Raw genomic sequence first — 19,185 nt, forward strand, 5'->3', positions numbered from 1 at the left:
CCGACAGTAACAGCGAGACGGTAGCAGACAATACAAATGCATCTACTGTGGTATAGTAATAAATGCAATAATGCAGAACATAGTGGAATCGTAAATCTATGACATTAGCACAATATATTTTAATCTAAGTCAGTTCTTTAATAAAATACCTTAAAAATATAATTGAATTTGATTCTTTACCTTGCACTATAAATGTGTCACTTTGTAATAATCTACTCTTGCCATTTTATATGTACAATATTCACGCTCTTGCCTGCTCACCTGATGAACTCATGAGCTCTGCTATTGGATATAAAGTTATTGTTATCAGCGACAATAGGAAGGAAAACACCTTTGTGAAAGTTTTGAAATAACACAAGACTTTGATTTCCCTCCAGATTTGTTTTGTAAAACAAATCAATCTGAGGGACAAAAACAGAAATTTGGAAACAAAACGAGAATACGTTAACAAAACAAGAATAAACAACAACCTTTTTTTCCTGTGTTTGCGATTAAAAATAGTTTTCAAGTTAAGGTGCTCTCCCTTGCCGGCAGTCGGGCACAACAGGAACAAGAAGGAAATGGAGGGATGCAGCCTCACAGAGTCCCTCTGTGTTGTCTTAATGTTTTCTGTGCGGTAAAAAAATATCAGTGAGCAAGACACCAAACCCCTGTTGAAACGAAACCGTTTGAAACACTTGATTCTCCTCGAGTTCATACTCAACGAAAGACGAATGCGCTCTTCGCCCTGAGTGCCTCTGTCTGTGCTTCGAACTCGTACAAACACAAAGATTAAACACGGGAGACAACTTGAACTAAGGCCAGTTCTCAGGAAGTGGAAGGAAGCAAAACATGTCTTATGATTTTATAATATATAACAATAACTTAAGAAAAATGCATCTTCTCCCTTTACATAAAACAATGTTATTATCTCAGCTGAATGCGTTTCAATGCCCTCTGTGGTTTGCTACTGATCGGACTGCCTTTGCTATAGTTGCTTTATCCAAAATATGAGGAAAATAGTTTTGGTTATAAAAACAATATTCTGCACTCTAATATAACTTAGTTGTATTTGTTGTTTAAAATCATGGCTAAAACAGATGTATAAATAGTACAAACTTCCCCATGGGCATTTTTTAAAACCTATTAGATCAGAATCCCCTGCTAAGAGTCCTTGATCAGTAAATGTTTGAGAGCAGAACACAAAAAATCTCCCCTTTGTAATTTCAGTTCTTCAAATGTTCCTGCAAATGTTTTCAGTGCTTTTCAGATAATGGGGAAGCTCACTGGGCTTCATTCTTACTCTGCCTCCTCCCCTCCTGTTCGTTTCCTCTGTGGTCTATCACTTATCGTAACTTTAAGCATTGGAGTGACTCTTCTCTCCGTGAAGTGGCTGTAGTTCCCGAGCCACATGGTTCTCCTGCCCCTCTAACGGCAGTGTGCTGTTACCCAGCTTCCTCTGGAGGCCCCCTTTGTGGTTGGACCCCTGCTGGAAGCTGCTGTGATGGCCAAACTTGGGGCTGGCTTTTTCCAGTAGTCTCTGGGATGGGTTGGTGCCCGAGCCATCTCGCAGGTGATCCTCTTCATCGGTGTCAGCATCAATGAACTGGTTGATTGATGCGTCGTGGAAGGTGAAGATGCTGGGTGGTAAATTCTCTGGGCTCTTGGTGGGTGTCCTGCTGCTGGCAGTTGTGTAGACGGACACTTCTGGGCTCTGGACTGACGAGCTGTCTGAAAGCGGCCCTGTCCCTGTATCCTCACCCTCTCTGAAGTTGACCTTGAGCGAGTGGCTTTTGTGTGGCTTGTTGGATCGTGGACCCCGGGGGCTGTCGGAATACAGGCTGGTCTTTTTGCTTTGTCCTGTCTGAGGTGTTCTGCTGCCTTGAGATCCTTCCTGCTCAATCTCCAGGGTGGGCTCCAGGCTGGGGTTGGTGCTGACCTTCCCTGTCACGTTGCTGTTTGAACTGTGGGTGAAGCGAGAGCTCTCAGCAAAATCAGTGGTGCAACTGATGAAGCTGTCAATGCTGGAAATGCTCCTTAAATGTGTGACTGCCTCTGCTGTGCTTGAGATGCCGTCAGTGGCGATGCAAGCCATCTCGAATTCAGCTCTCCGGCCAACTGCTTTGGGCAGAGGCCCTTTTTCTTTGCTGTCGAAGTCGGGTTGTGACTGAATCTTGGCCATCTTGTTGTACATCTCCTCCAGTTTCTGCACACTAAGATGCTGAGGGCTGCCGGAGGGCTTGGCCTGCTCTTGGTAGCTAGACTCAAGGGTCTTAATGGGGCTGCAGGGGCTCATCTGTCCCTTGAGTTTGGGTGTCCCTCTCTGCACACTCGGAGAAACGTGATTATCATGCAGCTTCTCTGTTTTCTCATCAGATTTTTCCACCATTATATCCATGAGCTCGACACTGCGGCCAAATGCTTCTTTCGTGTTCATAGAGATAATGCTGCCATTTCTCCTCGCCCGCTCCAGGGCCTCCCTTCTTTTGACGGCTTTCTCCTGCCTCTTCTGCTCTTTGTAGAATTCAGAGAAGTTATTTACAATGATGGGAATAGGCAGGGCAATGACCAGTACTCCGGCGATGCAACACAAACCCCCAACAATTTTTCCCAGTAAAGTTTTTGGATAGATATCTCCGTAGCCTACTGTGGTCATAGTGATGGTTGCCCACCAGAAAGAAGCTGGAATGCTTTTGAACTTGGTGTCCTCTTCATCCTTTTCTGCAAAGAACACTAGGCTGGAGAAGATCATGATGCCCATGGCCAAGAAAAGGATTAGCAGTCCCAGCTCATTATAGCTCCTCCTGAGAGTGAAGCCCAGAGACTGAAGACCTGTGGAGTGACGCGCCAGCTTCAGAATACGCAAGATACGCATGATCCGGAAAATCTGAACCACACGGCGCACGTTCTGAAACTGCAGCACACTCTTATTGGATTCAGTTAGAAAGATGGTGACGTAGTATGGCAGGATGGCCAGAAGGTCGATAACATTCAGAGGACCCTTAAAGAACTTCCACTTGCTGGGGGAGGAGAGGAAACGGAGCAGGTACTCCATGGTGAACCAGGCAATGCACACAGCTTCCACGTGAGCCAGTTGTGGGTTGTCTGTGGATTGTCCAAATTCATCTGTGTCCTGCAGCTCTGGAAGGGTGTTCAGAGACAAGGCAATGGTGGACAGCACAATGAAGAGGATGGAGATGATTGCCAGGATCTGGAAAACACAAAGGACAAAAAAACATTAAGACCCCAGTGTTGTATACTCATCTAGTTTCATTTTCTAGGGAAGGCACTGACTGTTACTGGTTCCACTCTTTCGTCCAGACTGAAATATTTCAACAATTATGGATCACCATTAAATTTCTTGTAGACGTTCATGTTCCATTTAAATGAATCCAACAGACTTTGGTGATCCCCGACTCAGTTTGTAATAGAAAGATTATCTAATGATTGTCCAAATTTGGTTCATCAGGCCAAGGAAGAACCCATTAGCGTTTGAAGTGAATTCAATTAAAGAAGTGGATCCAGGATTTTCTTTTTGGGACATTCTTAGATATTGAAAAATAGGGCTTTAGCCTTGACAGAGGTAAACATTCCAAGAGTGCCCTACTGCCCTATTAAAAGACTGCCCTGAACACCAATGACAATGAGGCCATCTATTTCGTATTTTTTTGTGAGGCTACTTTATCTTTACATTGAACTTGTAGTTGGCAACACACATTTTATTCCAGAAATAAATCTAGACAATAATCACAACAATGGAAGACCAAAGCAGTATTTAACGAGAATGGCTGATTCGGCCTGTTTGCAAGTTGCAGCGCTTAACAGTCGGGTAAGGGGGGGAAATGGCAGTGGATGACATGTGCAGAATTAGCAGCTGACTGCTCCTGAACAACACTATGAAGTTAAAGCCAACAATGTCTAAGGAGGGATAAATGTCATTGTGCCAAACTGGTGCGGTTTTTTCATTTGTTAACTCAAGCTGCGTTCAGAAATGAACAAAATATAATGATGACATTTTCTGTTGATATTACTTCACAGCCCATTCACGAAATGTCATGACAGCACTTTGAAATAAGGTCAGAGACAATGTGATCTCTGGGGCAGAAGTCCCCCCCCCCCCCCCCCCCCCCCCCCTCTGTATGTCTTGATGCATTGCAGAGAGAGAGAGAGAGAGAGAGAGAGAGAGAGAGAGAGAGAGGTGTTGAAGGATGGATTAAATCCTTCATGACCCGAGGTTACAAGAAATTCCACAATGTATGACTAGTTGTCCTGAGCACACGGTACATGGTCAGTGAGCCCGGCTGACAGACTAGTGGAGACATCTGAGACACTAATGCCTAATGATATAATCTGCTGAGTACAATCGGGCCTGGTCATAGTGCTAGGGATTAAGAAGGCTAGATGTTCATAGATGTTCAGATGTGCCACACCTATTATTCCTGTCCCGGAGTAAGTGTGAAATCCAAGACAAGGTCACTGTGGAGACTGTGTCCCAGGCCGGGAGTGAGCAGGATTATGCCCTGGTTCCAATCAGCGGCTATAAGCTTTTATTAATCTTGACAGGTGACTGCTTCTACCTCAACCTTGGCCTTTAAGGAGACAGACTAAGAGCAGAGAAACGCTGCTGTGGGGCAGCCAAATGGTTCTGCTGAGTGAATTAAAGGGCACACAAAAAAAAATTCTGAAATAGCCTGCCTCCTGATCTGGTCTCCCAAGAGACCCAAGTGATGGATGAAAACTCTCAAATACGACCCATTAGAGGAAGTTTTCTTCCTCAATAATCCCACCAACAGAATAGAACAACTAATGTCGCTTTGAAACATTAACTCTGTCCTTGTAGCAGCAACAGCTTCAACTTAGAGTGGCTTTCTTTAAGTGTTTATTAGAGTGTGGAGTTCAGATTTCCAGAAACCCTACATGTGGGAGTTTCCATTTCACTGTGGGCATTGATTTAGCAGTGGCATTTCAGTGGCTTGTGGGGCTGTCTGGTGGAAACCACACTGATCAGATCAAGACTAATCTAGCTTGACACGCTGTACGGTCCGGAGCGTGGCTAATTAATCGAGCTGAACACAAAAGACGGCGCTGAAACCGAACCCATAGGTGAGTTGAGTGAAGAACGGCCCGAGCGTGACCAGCTCCGCCCACCTCACCTTCTCCCCTCCCACCAGGGTGTAGAGTGCCAACCTGAGGTTACAGGCCTGGGATCACACCGCGGTGACCCAGATATAGTGTGAGAGGAGGAAGTGACAAATCTTTGACACAGAGGAAATGAGGCTGAACCCCGCCCGAACAGAAATGTGGAATTTTCCATGGTTAGGCAATGTAATAGGATGTGTGTATGATTTGTGTTTGCAAGGGGAACAATTGGGAAATTAGGCGAGGGAATGGGAAAATCTTTGAGTAGCAGACAGAGCAGAGCAGGAAGAGACAAACAGACAATATGTTTTTTTAATTTATATATTTTACTCTGCCGTGGGGACTTTAAGACACATGCTCTGCTTAAGAGGGTTACTGTTAGTGTTGTATTATCTCATTAGCTCTTCATGACGAGTGTGAGGTCATGGGTTCAGTGTGCCTCACTCCCTGCGTGCATAGACTACCAACAGTGGAGATGAATCTGATCAAGGCTGCTGCTACTTCTGCACAACCCTGAAACTCACTCATCTATATCAAACACAAATGCACATGCATACCCACAATAGATATATATATATTTCCTCCAAGCCTAGTATTTAGCCCCAAACCTACCTTTCCCACCGACCAGGAGGCAGAAGACTGAAAATTGAATATCCTCCTAAAGTGCAAGCCAGGTGTGTGTGAATGGGGTGCTCCCAAGGCCATGGCGGACAGCAGAGCCCGAGAGCCATAGCCTCGTTTCCACACTTCTGTCACCACATAAGGTTAGCTCTGCTCCACGCTCAATTGATGAAGGTCCGGACAGCGAAGGGCATTTTCTATAAAGTCTTTGTCGCAAGACTGTCAGAGAGGAAGCGTCACATCAGGATTACAAGCTCAACAGTTACCTGTTGTGTGGCCAGGCTGAGCTCATTTCTCAGAAAGTTTCATGACCTCTGCACATAGACTATAGATCGGGATGGATGACACGTCTCTTATTATCTCCCACTATAGAGAAAGGTAACAACAATATTCCCATCTAGTGCATTTGGAGCCACAGTCTGCGTAGTAGTGATCGAGGAAAGGATCCACAGTAGTGAGGTTCCTACGAAAAAAATGACCAATGAAATTTGACCCTGTTTTTGGAGCATCAACTCACTATTTGAAGCCAAATTTACCAGAAAAATTAATATTCCCTGATCAGAACTACGTTAAATGTCAGAAACTGTATTTTTGAGAAAATGTCGTTAAATATGTGTTTTGACATTTTACTTTGGGTCCATGTCACATCCATGAACATGGCTGAGGCAGGATTAATGACCTATACCGCAGCCTGCCACCAGGTGGTGGTCCAGAAGCTTAAAGACAGAGCAGAGTGGACTCAGATAAAGAGTGAGGGATAAAATGAAAAGAGAAATATAAAACACACAGATGACATTTGGGTCAGAGAACAAATGACAGGATGAACAAAGTGTCATTGTCACTGTGAGGAGAAGTATTGTTGGCTGGTATTTACTGTGTTGTGAAATGTTGATTCACTTCTGGTTCTTCCAGTTCGTTGTCATCATAACTGGGATTTGCCCTTGTTACCACACGAGCCGAATCAATGGAGGGATTACTGAATGTTCGACAGTGACTCACTCACAGTCATTTCTGTGGGCATATCGGGTATAAGATGGCATCTCTAATTATTTTATTGTACTGTGCTTCTTCAGTGATTTACCAGTCAATGGGTTCTGGCCCTGTACACTGACAGCTGACCTCCCCCCTGCAGAGTCTGTTGTCTCTTTGTTTTGTTCTTTTTATCAAAGGCTTCAGTTTGACAGATGGATGGAATTATTCTGTCACAAAACAAAGTGCGGAGCTGTTTAGTCACCGGACTGAATGGTGAAGCCTTGGGCAAGGGGAAGCAGCTTACCCCCCCCCCAGGTAGTGGAAAAATCCCCTCACAGAGACAACAGTGAGGTAAAACTACTCTCACCTGCCGCCTCATAAATAAACTACTTATAATTAATCCCTTCAAATACAGTTTCCCCTGCTGTTTCAATTTCCGCTGAGAGGAGGCTGATGGTACTTCAGATTTTTGTAACAACAATTTGTCTTTTTGTTTCTCTGCATTTTGAAACTTCCCTGCCCTGTTTGTAGTTCCATTACTTCAGTGTATCAATGTGTGTGTGTGCACATAATTAGATTTGTCATTGTGTTAAAGAATACAAAGATGTATACAGGAATCTGCAAATGTCTATTCAGAATATGTGTGTATATATCTGCAGATACAGCAACAATCATATATCAGACTTTGGCTACACAGACAATACAATGGTAGCAGGATCAATAGATTGCTGGTAATTGTCTTATTATGGGATGTGTTAAAAGAGAAAAAAAAAATGTTGAGTATCACCAGACCAGAAACATGTGATCTGTTCCAACTCTTTCTAGAAGGGAACCTGTTTATCAATGGTAATGTTCTTCGCTGACTGAAATGTCTCGTGCATGTCCCTTCATTTTAAACAAATAGAGCAGAACACATCTGATATCTTAGGAATGTTTAATGAACTCCACCAGAGTCTCAAGTTCTGTGGTTTTGAACAATGTTTATCATGTCTATCTCTTGACTCACTGAGCAGCTTGTAAACCCTAAAACAACAGACTTGCAGAAGAAATACTGCAAGGATTCACCACACAGAGGTGTTGGAAGTCAGCCTTCATTCACTCAGGCTTTTTTATACAGCACAAATTTTTTCTTACACAAATACTGAAGCATTTTGTTAATTTATTTTTATAAATAATGTGGAAAAGCCTGGAAATCAAATAGCTACAGCAGTATTAAAACAAGTGTTTTAAATAAGATTTACTTTACATACCAAGCTGGTTGGAAAACGTATAGTTACCGATTACCCATCTGTCTCTGAACCAGGGAACCATCTCCCGAATTAACAGGACCTCCTGTGTCCTGCACAGATGTGTCCTACCCCTCATCCACTTTGTGTCACCTTGCCTAGCCACCTTTTCTGTCGCACCTTTGGGCTTGTGGCGGGGAGCCTGTACCTGTCCTGTGCCACGTGTCAGGGAGATTGATCACATGCGCTTGCAGCTACACACAGGGTGTATGTGTCCTTTCGGATGTGTGAAGGTGCTACTGAGGCTCATGAACACGTGTTAAGTGGGTCTGCACGTGGGGGATTTTTTACCTCCATTAGGGAGTTTGTTTGTTTGTCTATTTTCTGCATTATAAAGAAAACTTCAGGACAGTTTGCCATGGATGTGGTATGTGTGAGGAAAGTTACTGGTTGTGGTTTTGGTATAGATCTGGATCAGGTAGGCAAATCCAGGGTTTATATATTCCTTTTCACACATTTTAATCAATTCTGGAGGAAATCATTTATAAATCTATATAAGGAATAAGGGGTACTGATAATTATGAGTGTGTGAAATTTTGTTCAGCTGGCTTGAATTTAAGGGGACTGTTGGGCCTTGGCTGAGATCAATGCTGATATAAACCTATTGTATTTAAATGGGGATGAGGATTTAAGTTTGAGGTTTGGATACTGTACGTTTTTTATGTTCATTTGAATGTAAATCCACGGAATGATGTGAAAGTAATAACAGAAATGTTAAAATGTGCAACTGGCTGCTCAGTGAAAGGGGCAGTCGAGCTCCTCCTTAGGTGCCGCCGGGCGTCTGTAGAGGCCGAGTTTCTTACTTTTTGAAGGTGATTCTGGCTGATGTGACAGAGAAAAGGTGAGAGGATGAGAAAAGTCACAGGGGTAACACTTTGAAAAATGAAGACAAGAAAAGAGAGAGACAGAGTGACAGATTGAGACGAGAGATTTCTCCCCTGTGGCCGACGTAACAACCAGCGCTCTGGTCCCGAGTGTCAGTCGGCTCTGATACAACACCTGTGCTTTTACCAGCAGCCTTTCACCCGCCACAGGAAACCTAGACTCTCACACATCTGGGGGGGAACCAGTGTTATCAGGTGTACATTGAATAATGCATGCTGCAAGATTAAAATAGCATCTTCTCTCCTGCTGCATGTGCTAATTATTTAAGATGTTTTAAAGAATTTAGGAGGAAAACTGTCTGATATATGCTTTAGTGAACTGCTGCAGTACAGCAGCAGCTCTCTCCCTCTGAGCCACTAATTTCATAAGGGATATAAATCAGTTTAAGCATGAAATGAGCAACTGATCCGAGATTATTAAGAGATAAAATGGCAGACATGAGCTGCTGTAATGGTGCCGCAACGGAGGCTGATGGATCCCATTTATCACCTAAGACTATTGATTCCCAGCAATGAATTGGTCCCTGATCCCCAGAAATCACCCTGCGGTCGTCCGCTTCTTTATCATCTGTTTGCTTTTTGTCTTTTTTAACTATATGGGTGTTCTTCAGGACGTTTTAATAGAATGCAAGTATTAAGTAATAATTAACACTTTTCTGTACATGAAAAAATACATTTAAATGTATTTTTATATACTATTATACACATACTGTTGATGCATCCCCCTGTAAAAGATGAATTATAACCGATCCTGTGTAATTTGAGAGAAGTGGAAAGTGAATCCCTGTTTCTTTGTTTTGTCCATTAAAGGCCTAAAAAAAACTATTTACTACACAACATGTGTTGTCAACAATTCAAAGCATTTGGTGTGAACATCTAAAATGTTTTGATGTTGTGTTGATTGAAAACGAATATGCAGTTTTCTGGATCTGGTTCATATGAATTTGTAATGTTTTGGAAAGCCCATACATAGTGATGTGCATCACAACATGAGTGACTATAAAAATTAAAAATTAATTTATAATATATATACCCTCCCATTGTACATATTCAAACATATTTTATTTTAAGAAATTACTTTTTTCCATATATGTTTCAACTTTGATGTATACTCAAAATGCGTGTTTGCTGAATCCCCCCCCCCCCCCAAATAGCAAATATTTTTTTTATCAAGCAGCCAGTTTGTGTTGAAATAAACTGGACCTTCCATGAACTGTGTGCGTCGCTCTCTGCACAGTCTGCTGAGTCTGAGAGACGGCCAGGTCTTCCTCTGTCTGAACCAGCCTGCAGCGGGAGCCCTCATTGGCTGAGGAAGCTCTCCTCCAGCCGGCTGCAGAAAGAGCCCACAGCCTGCATGGCTGAACCCGACTAATGGAACAAGTACGATATCTGTGATACAGAGATGTACTTTGTAAAACACAGGAGGCATTTCTATGCGGGCCTGAAGTGCCCCATACCACAAATACTCCTAGGTGTATAGCACCATCACACAATCTCCACCCAGCGAAGGCACATCACACCCAGCTGAAAACGACAAGTGCACAAAATGTGGCTTTGTTTTCTTGATACTCGGATACTCGGAGCTCCAGCTGTCTGTTGTTGCTGTGGACTTTGCTCAGTAGCAGCAGCGAATGAGAAAAAGGAAATAACGTATTGTGCTGATTCATCACCAACTCTTAGATAGCTGACCATTTGGCAGCAAAGTAGAAGAAAAAAGTATTTTTCTTTTTCATCTTTTATAATGGGGTGTTCATGAAACGGATAAGTAGCGATAGAGAAAGCTACCAGATCTTAGTGCTGTAATTGATATCAATCGGTCAAGTCAGGTCAGGTTTAATTAAGAATAAAGCAAATAGAGCAAGTAATCAGCATGAGGAGAAAGGCCTGGAGAGAAGCAGGAGCCATAAGACACCACTAGCTTTAGGTTATGACCAGATTGCAAATAGGTGTCAGGGGAGAAAATTACAACAGGAAGTTCATGACCCGTTGGTCAAAGTCAGTCCGGAGATTCAATGAAAGTCACTTCAAGCTTCATGAGTCAGTAACATAAGACTGGTTAAAGCCACAGAGGCCAATAAGATGCCTTGACTGATCTGGTGTCTGCTGAAGGCTAATTCATGTTAACTAATTTTCCCAGTCTCTGGTTACCTCCCTGCTTGGCCCAACGGTGATTACCATAAATTGGCAGGTCATATGGTTCCTGTCACATGAGTGTCAACACTGAGTGGGCTGGATTACACCGCCTGAAACAGGAGAGGCCTGGTCGCTATAACAGCTCTACAGTTTCAGTGCTGCACATTTGATGACATTCAGGACATATCAGTTTAATTAAAGCTACTGTACAAAATTTAGAAGGAAGAATTGAACAATTATTTATTATTTTTCTTGTCAAATGTATACCACCCTCATCAGTCCAGTGAATATGAAGCTACAACCAGGAAACAGTTAACTCAGCCCAGGGGCGTCGTTAGGCCTGCTGAAGCCCCCCTAAAACAAATTGTAAGTACAGGTAGTTAGAGAATGTGTAGTTGTTAACGATTGTTACCTGCTTAAATTTAGGTTTACTTGAGGCAAATGAAAGGGAATATTGTAATGAGCTATGTTAATCCTAAAATAGCTAGCTAGCTATTTTGTTAGAAAATGTCTCCAGTGAGCAAGAGTGTGAACGAGCAAATTTGAAATGTAAGAAATAACTATCGACAGCTCTCTATTCTTTGCATTAATATCTATCTCTAGTATTTTTAAAACAATAATATCAGGGCCTATAGAATGTTGTTGTTTATAATCAGTTAATTATATAATATATTAATATAAAAGTTCATATTTGTGTTGTCAAATTTAACAATGACCCTGAAATTCTGTCTCTTCTGTTATCTTATACTGTAGCAAAGATACAGAGAAAAATCACACTCTTTCTGATTGAACCAATCTATGAACTGTAAGAAACATGGATATGCGCAGCCCCAAATGAGCCCCAAACAAGTGGCGCGCGCAAACATTCAGCTTCCTTAGGGGCTAAGCCCCCCCTTTCTTTCAATCCTAGAAACGCCCCTGACTCAGCATACCTCCTGGAGAAAGGGCTTCCCGGACTCTGTACAAAGTTAGGACAAGCCGTCAAAGCTCGTTGACCCAATCCATCTTGTTTTCTCTGCACTAAATAATATGCTGAAAAATAATATTTGTTTTTCAGAGTTCTAACATGCTAATCAATGAGCATCAGAATTGCTGGTGTGTGGATTTTGTTATTCATAGACAGAGCACACTGTTTCACAGTCTCCATTCCCAGTCTGTACGTAAAGATGGACGACACGTCTCCACTTTGTCCTGTCGTACAAAAATCAAGCAAAAATCTATCGGGTGACACTCGTCAATCATGACACTGTATGATATATGAAAAAAAACAGCACTTGGACAAACATCAGTGTGATAAGAACCACTCACAATGATAGAAACCATTTCTGAGAAAAAAATATTTGTTTTGGCTTTGTTCATGTCCCATCAACTAACATGGAGGAGACATGGTTTATAACCTATATTTCAGCCAGCCACCAGGAGGCGATCAAGATGATTTCCCTTCACTTTTACAGAGCTGACACCAGTCTATATGCTAAGCTAGCAGACTGCTGGATGTAGGATCATATCTACAGACACAGTGTACAGAACTATATCAATGTATTCGTTACACAGCTGGTGATACAATCTACAGGCATAACTTAAACTATTTTTTTAACATAATGTTTAACGACTTCATCTACTTTCAGTTAAGAGCCGAGGTCTGATTCTGAATCTGAGGGATGTAAGTTCAGCAGAGGCAGACGGGGTGTGCCTTCAGCTTCTGTGGCACTTCCATCATCGCTAACAGAGAAGCTCTGGGTCTGTCACATCTCACCTCACTGTCTGTGCCTGTGAAACTGCTAATGCATCAAATTATCTTAACTGGTCCCAGTGTGCCAGACCCATTGCTCAGTGTAGCCATGACAACAAATTTACCAGGTTGCAATTATAGAAAGTGCTGCGCCACTGGGTGTCTAGCAGAATCTATTTCCTCTCCCTCTCCCTCAGCGCATGTGACTATCATGTGTCTCTCTGTTCAGGTATGAATATCTCTGTTAGTGAGATGGACGATGAGGAAAGGTTTAGTTAAAGCTCTGGACAACACATGCTCTGTGTTCCATTCAACAATTACCAGCTTCATATAAAAAATCTGTGATGAGCAAACAGCTTATTCCGAGATAGATAGTATTCGTGCAAAAGCACCTATCCCTAAATGATGAGTAACTGCATTGGCTGCAATTTATTTTGAATGCATTTTCTTTAACTATTCTTCAAACCTGGATTTTAATTTTTTTTATCTTTCAGCTTTCCAGAGAAATTGGCTGACATACCTTTAGAGCTCCCTCAGATAATAAGGGTGAGTAAATCATGAGTGAATTTTCATTTTTGGGTGAACTATCCCTTTAAGTGTCATAATCAGATGCCTCAACTGAGACAGTTAAAAAAAAAAAAGCCTATGTAAGAAGGACATGAAGTAAGGGACTCAGGTGTAACAGATGGAAACAGGAAGTACAGCAGGTAAGGGCAGGAGGTAGCCACCATAGAGGGACACGGTAGGAGTAAGAAAGTTCTAGATACTTAGAAAAGGTAATGTGGACGACCCCTAATTTTCCAATGTATTGCTACACCAATAACTAATTCAATAAATCCTAGGAAAGGCTGGATACAGGCTCCACTAGAATCTCACCACATAAAAAAAGAGAAAACGTTTTCTGCAGTCTTGCTCTGGACAGGCTTGGGTTTATTTAGTTGCTATGGATGAATCCCGTGGATTTCTTTGTTTACTTCTCTGACTCCAGTGGAGAATGAAACAGCAGCACTTGGACACAGTGTTGGGGGAGGAAAGTGTTTAAATTAAAACGTTTTTTTAAATTTTATTATCAGCTGTGTGTCCAATACTCAAATTAGAGTTAACACATGAAAAATACTCTCTTATAGCAGATGCTAAGTGTAATATGAAATCATCTATTTTTTATTGTGAAGAAGTGAAACACCTGCTGTGTAGCAGAGTCTCCTCCTAAATGATTTAGTAAAAGTGGCAGGGAAGACCCAGGAAGGCCCTGCCTGACCATCAAAACCCACGTGTGTGTGTGTGTGTGTGTGTGTGTGTGTGTGTGTGTGTGTGTGTACAGTGAATCTCATACATCAGCGTTCGACCAGTAAATGTCTCCCTGCCCCATCTCATTCCTGTCTGACCCCGCACTACTCTGGAGGCCACAGCACTCTGACACACCCGCTCATCTTCAGTGGTAAAGTGAGGCCACAGATATATAATTCAGAAAGAGAGCGAGAGAAAAATACTGTTTGTGCGGATGCAGGGTGTATAATGTATGCAGCTGAGATGTTCGGGCCCTAAAGCACCTGGAGGCAACAGGCAGAGAAGAAACTTTTAGACCTGGCCTATTTTTCTTTTAAACCCCTCAATGAGTGCAAAGACAAAGTTGTGTGATAATGATCAACTACAGAAATAGAACCATGAAGCACAATGAGCTTTGTGTCCTCCAACTGTACCACAGCATCTGGCATTTACCGGAGGAGCAATTTAGAGGGAGCTAACCTTTAAATGATTCAGCTTCATTCTGAGCTTAGAGGCCAAAGAACAACAGATTCTGGGATGTAGCCTTGAGGTGCAGGTTGGAATAGAATAAGAGCACAGAACAGGAGGGCTTTAGACCTACAGTAAACTATACCTCGTGTGTTTGTGTGTGCGTGTGTTTACAGTGACATTTGAGAACGGGACGTTTTCGGATTACGTCGAGGAGAAGTGGCGTCTCCGTTGTGCTGTAATTAGAGTGACAGAGGAGCGGGTCCAGCTGTCGCGGACAACAGGGTGAACGCAAACAATATCGGGCGGCTGCATGTGATCTCTGCGAGTGAGGGAACCAGGATTTGCACACTGATGATCAAATACAGAGCTGTGGTCCATCAATGCAGAATGCCGCAGGATTAATTGTCCTGGTGTAAAGCCAGTGGAGGAAACACAACACAGGGAGGCTTACCCTCACTGTCTGTCTCAAACATCGTCCTCCTCCTCTTTTATACCTTATTAACACTCACATGCACACGCAAACACAAACATGAACTGGTAGACGCCAGCCCAGTGTGTACACAGATCATCACATGGGGAGACTGCAGCACCTTGGCGTACACAGCTCTGCTGATGGTTTCCATGGTGATGTTAGGCTTTTTATCATTTGCATAACAGACGCATGGAGGGAGGCGTTCAGAGTAACTGGAGGGAAAACAGAGACCAGGGCACATGTGATCAGACCGAGCCACACAGAGGAAAAACTACAGCTCTTCTGATCACTGACCGACATTAATGGTGGAAACACAGAGAGGCGACTTAAGAGAAGTCACCAGCTCAGGAGATGATGTGTGCCAGTAGTTAATTATTAATAAGACTTAGAGTAAAAAAAACAAAAACATTCTGGATTTGATTTCTGACGATTTTCAGCAAAGAAGATGCTAAAAAAAGAAAGTTTAACAAAACTATTATAAACAAACAGAAAACTGATCAATACATTGATTAATTTTACAAGCTATCACAAACAAACACTTTTGTACAAGCAAACCAGAGGGACCACATCATAGTCTCCAAAAAGTGATGCCAAAGTGTATTGATCGCCCCCTGGTGGCTGGCTGCGGTTTAGCTCATGAATCCAAACTCCATGTTAGTTGATGGGACATAAAGTCAAATGAATCTCAAATATCTGCAACCAATGTGAAGATTTCAAATGTGTCTTCTATATAACAAATACATTAGCATCATACGAGTGCCATCTAAATTTTGCCATCATAGGAAAGAGGAATGGCTGCAGCTTGAAAGCAGCTGGCACAGATCCAGCACTGACTATAGCACTCCACTGATTTCCAGTGTGGGACGAGGGTCGAGTTTCCAAGTTGTATAAATTGAGAATGACAGTGACAAAGATTTGCAAGTGGAAAAAAACTACATTTTCAAAGGATGAGCCCTCGTCAGGAATCAGGAGCTGAGACACTATAGGCACAGAGAGAGAGAGAGAGAGAGAGAGAGAGAGAGAGAGATGATCTCTGGTCCGACTTGAGGAGTTGAAATCAAATTGTGCCGGATGAATGTTTCAAAAATATAAAATAAAAGAACACCAGAGTCTCTAGATCCGTTGTATCTCTTTAGTGTCCCGGGCATGAAGCTGAAAGAAAGAGGCTAAACACATGTCAGACTGGTGGCTGATGCTCCACACGCTGCCTATATCCATCCAGCCTGCTGTAAACTGGCCGACAGTCAAGCACGCTGGCTCAGCCAATCACTGCCATACATGGAGATTCTGACCCCGGATTAAAACACACTCCCCTGCGTCTCCTGACCCTCACTGTGCTCCCCTCAGGCTAACGTTTTATTCTCAAACAATCTATTTTACCTCCATTAGCACCCATTCACCTGATGTAACTTCACATTCTGGTTTCTCTCCACACACACACACACACACACACACACACACACACACACACACATACAAAAACACACACACACAGTCCCCGTTTCCAGGCAGACGTCACTGAGTAAACAGCACTTGTCCAATGAACAGACACAGTGCTTCCCTCTTTGGAAAAAATCAATCAGGGGAAGCAGTTTTAATTTGCAGCTGTTATCCTTCCCACTACTAATCTGCCTCTTCTTCTGTGAGTGCAGCTGCCGCTCGGCCCGTCAGCCGCTGCACTGTCGAGGTTCATGTGTTACAGAAAGGCTGCGGGGAGTCCGGGCGGCTACAGAGGCCGACTTCCTCTTCCTCCCTGCTGGAGGGTCTGCTGTTGACCCCAGGCTTCGATTGTATTGCAGGGTGCGAGTGAATTCTGCAGGGATCTGTGAAGTCACATTCACATTTTGGATTCTCTCTGGATATTGATTTGCAGTCAAGTCAGATTTCTTATTAAATGAAGCTCCCCACCAATCAACCTCTGCAGGTGTGCACATGGTATGCGGGTGTAAAGCCAGTTTAAACCTTCAGAATGAAAATATTCAGAACACAAGCATTTATTTCTCCATTTCTCTATTATCAATTTCCCAAATCAGTTCATTCATCTTACTCTCTTTCCACGATACATACAAATCACATGAGTGAAGTTACGTCTCATCCATTAATAATATCCCTTTCAGAGTATTGTAGTATTGTAGTATATGTAGTATTTCAACTCATTTAAATGTGCATTTCTCTGTCTTGTACAAATTAGTTTAAAATGTTGTACTTTTTCATTACTTGTATTAAGTTTGTTGCTATAACAAATAAAACATCTCTATAGTGGGACTATTAAAAAAATCATCTTATCTTATTCATCCTATCTTAACTTGCCTGGTTCTGTGGATCTTTATAACCAGTAGGATTTGATCCTTTTCTCCTCTTGAATGATCGTCGTCATATTAAACTCTTCTCCTATTTGTAAACCGATTCATACTGAGTTACATATTCATACCTCTTTGCTCACAGTGACTTCGCTCAACACCAAGAATTGCGAGCATTTCTCTAATGACTTCCTGGCATTAGACTGTGTGAGATCACACTGAGATTAAAAAGCAAATCCTTGGAGATTTGGCAACGATGATGTCAGCATTATCCTCAGAGCAAAGGTTGGACAGCCCCCTTGGATTTCCATGTAATACTGATTTTGATCTGGCCAGAGGGTTGATGAAGAGGCTCTAAATAAGGGGCTTTTCATCTAATTTTCTCAAAGCCCCATTCTGCTGGAAACGAACTGAGGTAATAAACTGATTTTCACGGAAATAATAACATGTAAAGAAAAACACATGGACATTTTGTCATCATCACCAGTTTGTGTCTGATGTCAATATTTGCCATTTTATAATAAATAATTATGTTTGGTTTAGCTCATATTAAGTGATCCATTCACCTATCCAATACTTATACTGCCTATCCTTTAGCTGGAGCTAATCCCTGTGGACATTGGGCGAGAGGTGGGGTCCGACCTGTCCTATCACAGGACCAACATACAGAGACAAACACCCGGTCACGCTCACATTCACACGATCAGTCAGTTCAGAATCTCTTATTCACCTAAACCCTGATATAAGGTTAGAATGACTAAAATATAAAATCATCTATGAGGTTGTTTTCATCTGTGTTTGTTTGATTGTCAGCAGAATTACATCAAAACGACAGGACAGATTGAGGCAGAAAAGAACTCATTCAATTTCGCTGAATAGTTTCGCCAGAATAGTTTTTTCGCTCATTAAATGACTGAAATGTTATTAACATGTAGAATAGTAATATTCACTGCTCAATTATTTGACAAATTGTTTCAGCTCCCCAATGAATCGATAAATTCAGTCATCCCTCATCATGGTAAATGGTTCTGTATTTATATAGCGCTTTTCAAGTCTTGATGAACACTGAAAGCTCTTTACAGTACAGTTTTACATTCACCCACTCCCACACACAAACATTGCATCTATTCGCAGCACTTTGTAATTCTCTGGGGGGCCAATCGGGGTTCAGCATCTTGCCCAAGGACACTTCGGCATGCAGATGGGTCAGACTGGGGATCGAACTGCCGACATTCAGGTTGGAGGACAACCACTCTACCCCTCAGCCACAGCCGGGCATCTCTATGTGCCTCAGCTCTCCTGCAGGTTTAGCCCATATTGGACATTCACACAGATAGACTCCTAAACTGTCCCAGCTGAGTGTGTGTGTCTGTCCTCAGAGACAGAGCTGCATCTGGAAACACAAATGTGATGACGAGGGAGTCGAGTTTCCCACAGATCACTAACCCTTTCAATTGACATCACGCTGCTCAGTTTACATGGGACAAGGTGTCTCTAAGCTGCTTCCTACCTGAGAGACAGACCGAGCCGGAGGCACTGGAGGAAAATTGGTAAGGGAGACGGTGCATTACCAATAATTACGAGCTTAAGACGGCAAGTAGGCCTCACAACAGAGTGGAGGAGGAAACACAAAGGTACAGTGTAGTGCTGCGCATGTTGCCGATGATATTAATAGCTTTACCATGAACCACCGTGCAGCTCTGGTCTCTATGGCCATAATTTCATAACCTTCAACCTGTGACCCATATTTCCTCTCCTCTCGGCCCACTTTAGACCTACATATGTCTGTATATGCTGCAACTCTGTGGCCTATATCTCACACCAGACGGAGGTAGAAGGTAGATGTGCTCGTGGCTGCTGTCTGGTAGGAAGGAGCGAGAAAAAATTAGAGCAGTGGTGAGGCCGATGAGGCTCTGGCAGTATACTGGGG

General features: G+C 42.7%; 1 protein-coding gene across 1 annotated transcript in view; it reads right to left on the bottom strand.

Moving 5' to 3' along the window:
* Positions 1 to 554: 554 nt before the first annotated feature.
* LOC128457032 (potassium voltage-gated channel subfamily B member 1) overlaps positions 555 to 19,185 on the bottom strand; it is a 31,456-nt gene continuing 12,825 nt past the window's right edge. Inside the window, exon 2 of the mRNA XM_053441527.1 lies at positions 555 to 3,190. Coding sequence (XP_053297502.1) covers positions 1,337 to 3,190 — 1,854 coding nt within the window. The 3' untranslated portion in view covers positions 555 to 1,336. The remainder of the gene's footprint in view (positions 3,191 to 19,185) is intronic.

The sequence above is a fragment of the Pleuronectes platessa genome, chromosome 2 (genome assembly GCF_947347685.1).
Source record: "Pleuronectes platessa chromosome 2, fPlePla1.1, whole genome shotgun sequence".
Taxonomy (NCBI): Eukaryota; Metazoa; Chordata; class Actinopteri; order Pleuronectiformes; family Pleuronectidae; genus Pleuronectes; species Pleuronectes platessa.